This window comes from Lathyrus oleraceus, chromosome 5 (genome assembly GCF_024323335.1).
Source record: "Lathyrus oleraceus cultivar Zhongwan6 chromosome 5, CAAS_Psat_ZW6_1.0, whole genome shotgun sequence".
NCBI classification, from domain to species: Eukaryota; Viridiplantae; Streptophyta; class Magnoliopsida; order Fabales; family Fabaceae; genus Lathyrus; species Lathyrus oleraceus.
In genome coordinates this window covers 106,333,501-106,338,475 of record NC_066583.1, presented here as the reverse complement: position 1 = coordinate 106,338,475, position 4,975 = coordinate 106,333,501, and the positions used below count along the sequence as shown (strand labels likewise).

Here is a 4,975-nt window from a genome sequence, read left to right as displayed (position 1 = left end):
TTCATGCATTTCATAACACACACACACACACACACATATATATATATATATATATATATATATATATATATATATATATATATATATATATATATATATATATATATATATATATATATATATATAATACAAAAAAAACTTTTAATTATAGTTTTTTTGGTGAAGTGTTTTGTGCTATTTTATGACATTTTCTTATGGTGAACATGATTCAACGTGCATATGGAATTTGACCCTTACAATTAACATTTTAGGTACTCAAGAAAAAATGCATGATTGAATGTGTTGCTTGAAGGGCGTATGGAAGAAAAATAAGATTTTTGCAAATTAGCACTTTATTTAATAATTGGTCGTTGTGTTATACTATTTTACTTCACTTATTGTTAACATTTGAACTCGATTAGAAATGCGGATACTGATTTTCTTTCGCTAGCAATTTGTCGAACCATTGCTCAATTTTATTAAATCTACATTTTTTTCCGAATTTTATTTCAGTTTTCATTATAAGTATTCCATTTTATAAAAAAAACAGTCCATTTTAATAGTAAATTCTAAATAATATCTTGGAGAAAGTATGAGATGTTACAAGAACCACCAAGAGATACCAAGTATGCGTCAAAAAAAAATTTATGATATAATTATATAAAGTTGAATGGTAAACTCTCCATCAAAGATAGACGAATGAGGTTTGGTTTTATAAATGTTAGTAAATGTTATTTCTGTGAGAATTGTGAATCCATGATCCATCTCTTTTTTGCTTGTGATGCTCTTAACCATATTTGGAGAGACATTCTAATGTGGATGGGCATTAGAAGAAATCTTTATATTTGGAATAGAGAGAAAATGTGGATGATAAAAGAAACAAAGATAAAAGTTTGGAAGTGGCATATTTTGAAAATAGCTATAGCGGAAGCAGTTTATGAGATTTGGAGAAGTAGGAATGAGAAGATATTTTCACAAAGAGATAAGAACCCATATTTAAAAGATAAGATAATACGAAATATTGTAGCGAGATGTACATTGCATAGAGAGTTAGAAAACCATGTGAATACAATTCATCCTTGAATATAATAGGTCTTGTTTTGGTTGATACCTGGATCCATTGGATTGATTTTTGTAATGACTGTTTTTTTATAATGACAATTTAATGCTTTTATTGAGAAAAAAAAAGTTATATATAATTTTAGTTTTTTAATATTGTACAACTTTACCAATGTTCATAATTATTAATAGTTGTTCAGTAGTTTTATGGATAATTAGTCCATTTTTTAATTATATACAAATATACTAAGTTATCTTGTGAATAAATCACAACTTCTTTAAATTACTTAAATTTATTTTTGTAATTTTAATTTCTAATTCTAGATATTATTTGAAAATTTTAATACTTTATGAAATTGAAAATTATGTTTTTTAGAAAATATTGTTATTGTTAAAAAACTATTAAAAAATTGTTTGTATTTTTTTATGATAATCGGAATTGGATGTGTGTTGCTAATATGATTTTTTTAGGAGTACAAACATAAGATGGCTAGCTAATATGTAATGAAGATAAGATCTTTTAGCCAACTGTTATTTTATATTTTACAAAAGAAACTTTCACAATAGAAAATGACAATTCATAATTTATAACCGAAAGACCAATTTAAGTTATGGAGGAAAGTTAATTATAGACCCAAATATCTATCTTAGCAAATTGGATAGATTTTATACATGGCTTACAAATAAACTAAAAATAGGATAATAAAATAATAAATTGTGCCTATAAAAACCTGTTGATTTTAAACAATACACAATAATATTTTTTTGGAGAACAAAACAATATGTTTAATCCCAGGATTGGGCTCTTTTTTATTGTATGTTCATTTTTGTTGTGTGCTTTCTCATTTGCAACAACGGTTGAATATGATACAAATGCCATTATCATCAATGGAGAACGACGAATAATAATATCTGGTGCAATCCACTACCCACGCAGCACTTCCCAAATGTGGCCAGATCTTATTAAGAAAGCAAAAGATGGTGGTCTTGATGCCATCGAAACATATATATTTTGGGACCTTCACGAACCTATTCGCCGCCAATATGATTTTTCTGAAAATCTAGACTTCATCAAGTTTCTAAAAAATGTTCATGAAGAAGGTCTTTATGTTGTGCTTCGAATTGGTCCTTATGTTTGTGCTGAATGGAACTATGGAGGTTTCCCAATGTGGTTACACAACTTGCCAGGGATTCAACTAAGGACTGACAATGTAGTTTTTAAGGAGGAAATGAAAATATTCACAACAAAGATTGTGACCTTGTGCAAAGAAGCTGGATTGTTTGCACCACAAGGGGGGCCAATTATTTTAGCTCAAATTGAGAATGAATATGGAGATGTCATAACTAATTATGGAGAAGATGGGAATGCATACATTAAATGGTGTGCCCAGATGGCTTTAGCTCAAAATGTCGGCGTCCCATGGATCATGTGCAAGCAAAACAATGCTCCATCACCTATTATCAACACATGCAATGGTTATTATTGTGATAATTTCAAGCCAAACAATCCTAAAAGCCCCAAAATGTTTACAGAGAATTGGGTTGGCTGGTTCCAAAAATGGGGTGAAAGGAAGCCACACAGAACTGCTGAAGATGTAGCATTTTCAGTTGCACGTTTTTTTCAAAACGGTGGTGTCCTCCAAAACTACTACATGTACCATGGAGGAACAAATTTTGGAAGAACTGCGGGTGGTCCATATATTATTACAGCATATGACTATGATGCACCACTTGATGAATATGGTAACTTGAACCAACCAAAATGGGGACATCTTAAAAAACTCCATGCCGCCATAAAGTTAGGAGAGAAGGTTCTCACTAATGGAACGGTTACAGAGAAGCAATATGGAGATTCAGTATATTTGACTACATATGCAAATAATGCCACTGGAGAAAAATTTTGTTTTTTGAGTAATTCACATAATTCTAAGGATGTTGAAGTTGATCTACAACAAGATGGAAAGTACCATGTGCCTTCTTGGTCAGTGTCTATTCTCCAAGATTGCAACAAGGAAGTTTTCAACACTGCAAAGGTTGATGCACAAACAAATGTTTATGTGAAGAAACTATCTAAAGAATTAGGAAACTCACTCATCTGGACATGGGCATCTGACCCTGTGGAAGACACCTTACAAGCAATAGGTACATTTAACGCGTCTCAACTTTTAGAGCAAAAGAGTGTTACCGTTGATGCTAGTGATTATTTGTGGTACATGACCAAGGTTTTCATCAATGAAACATCCACTTGGAGTAATGCAACTTTGCAAGTGAACACATCAGGCCATGTTCTTCATGCCTATGTTAATGGACAATATATTGGCCCACAGTGGGGAACATATGATAACCTTCGTTTTACATATGAAAAAATCGTTTCGTTAAAACAAGGTACCAACATTATAAGTTTACTAAGTGGTACAGTTGGTCATGCGCATTATGGTGCATCTTTTGATATGAAAGAAACTGGTATTGTTGGGGGTCCTGTGAAACTCATTGCAACCAGTTCAGGTAATACTATGGATTTATCAAAATCTAGTTGGTCATACAAGGTTGGATTAAACGGTGAGGCTAGAAGGTTCTATGATTCTAAAATTAAAAATGGAGTTCAATGGAACATAAACAATGTTGTTATAGGAAAACCATTGACTTGGTACAAGACTACTTTTAAGACCCCTGAAGGTAAAGACTCTGTAGTCTTGGATTTCATAGGCCTTACAAAAGGACATGCATGGGTTAATGGTCAAAGTATTGGAAGGTATTGGCCTACAATGGTAGCTGACAAAAATGGATGTGATATTAAATGTGATTATAGAGGAAATTATGGAGCTGATAAATGTTTGAGTGGCTGTGGAGAACCATCTCAGAGGTTTTACCATGTGCCAAGGTCATTCTTAAATAATGACACAAAAAGTAACACGTTGGTTTTGTTTGAGGAAATGGGTGGAAGCCCTTTTAATGTGTCTGTTCAAACAGTTGCAATTGATTTTATATGTGCAAGAACAGATTATGGAAAAACCTTAGAACTAAAATGCCCTGATGGAAAAACTATTTCAGAAATCCAGTTTGCGAGCTATGGAGATCCACAAGGAAATTGTGGATCATTTCAAGTAGGTGAATGGGAATCACGCCATAGTGTGGCAGTGGTCGAAAAAGCATGTGGTGGAAAACAATTATGTTCAATTAACGTGACAAGTTCCATATTTGGAATAACTAAAGGTGGCATAAATGGCCAGCTAGCTGTGCAACTCCTATGTGATGGCTCTAATCCTGAAGATAATCGTGTACAAATGGTGCACGTGTAGTTCTATATTATAATTTGTCTCCATGTTAGCACATTCTATAATGTGTGACATATATTTCTTTATGTTATATTTTTCTGTTGGGCTCCACTTTTTATTTTTAAAATTTCAATTTTTTACTTATGCTACAACCTTAGTCATCATAGTTTCATTTTCTTACTTTAGACTAGACAAATAAACAAAAAAAGTATAAATAACTATTATTATCTTAGAAAACAAATTAGGAGTGTACAACTCCTATGTGATGACTTTGATGATGGGCTTTGATTATGTTCAGGTGCACTCTTATATCTTTTATATTTTCCTATGCCACGTCATAATTTTTTTATGTGACGATCTTTAGAATTATATTCTTTAGTGCAGTTCCTCTTTTCTCTTTTATTTCTATCTCACATTTTTTTATTCACTTCCATGATTTAAAATCATAATTAAATTATGCAATTAGATGTCATAAAAATCTATAACTCCAATTATAAACTTAATTCTACAAAATTTCTCCCACTTCCACTAATATTTTAAAATATTTATGAAAGAAAAATAAAATTTTAAGATTAAGTAAGTAAATTCATTAAAATATTTCAAATAAAATATAATGTAAAGTTAGAAAAAATTACTAAAATCAACCAAAAAATTAAATTAAT

General features: G+C 31.1%; 1 protein-coding gene across 1 annotated transcript; it reads left to right on the top strand.

Annotated features, from left to right (window-relative positions):
- The first annotated feature begins 1,563 nt into the window (after positions 1-1,563).
- Positions 1,564-4,702, top strand: LOC127084785 (beta-galactosidase 7-like). The gene has a single exon (XM_051025307.1). It carries the CDS (start codon positions 1,821-1,823, stop codon positions 4,335-4,337), a length of 2,517 nt encoding a protein of 838 aa, XP_050881264.1. The 5' UTR covers positions 1,564-1,820; the 3' UTR covers positions 4,338-4,702.
- The last annotated feature ends 273 nt before the right edge of the window (positions 4,703-4,975 follow it).

Bases quoted from the DNA above. Each gene is read 5' to 3' on its own strand.
- LOC127084785 (XM_051025307.1), top strand. From the start codon at position 1,821: ATGTTTAATCCCAGGATTGGGCTCTTTTTTATTGTATGTTCATTTTTG.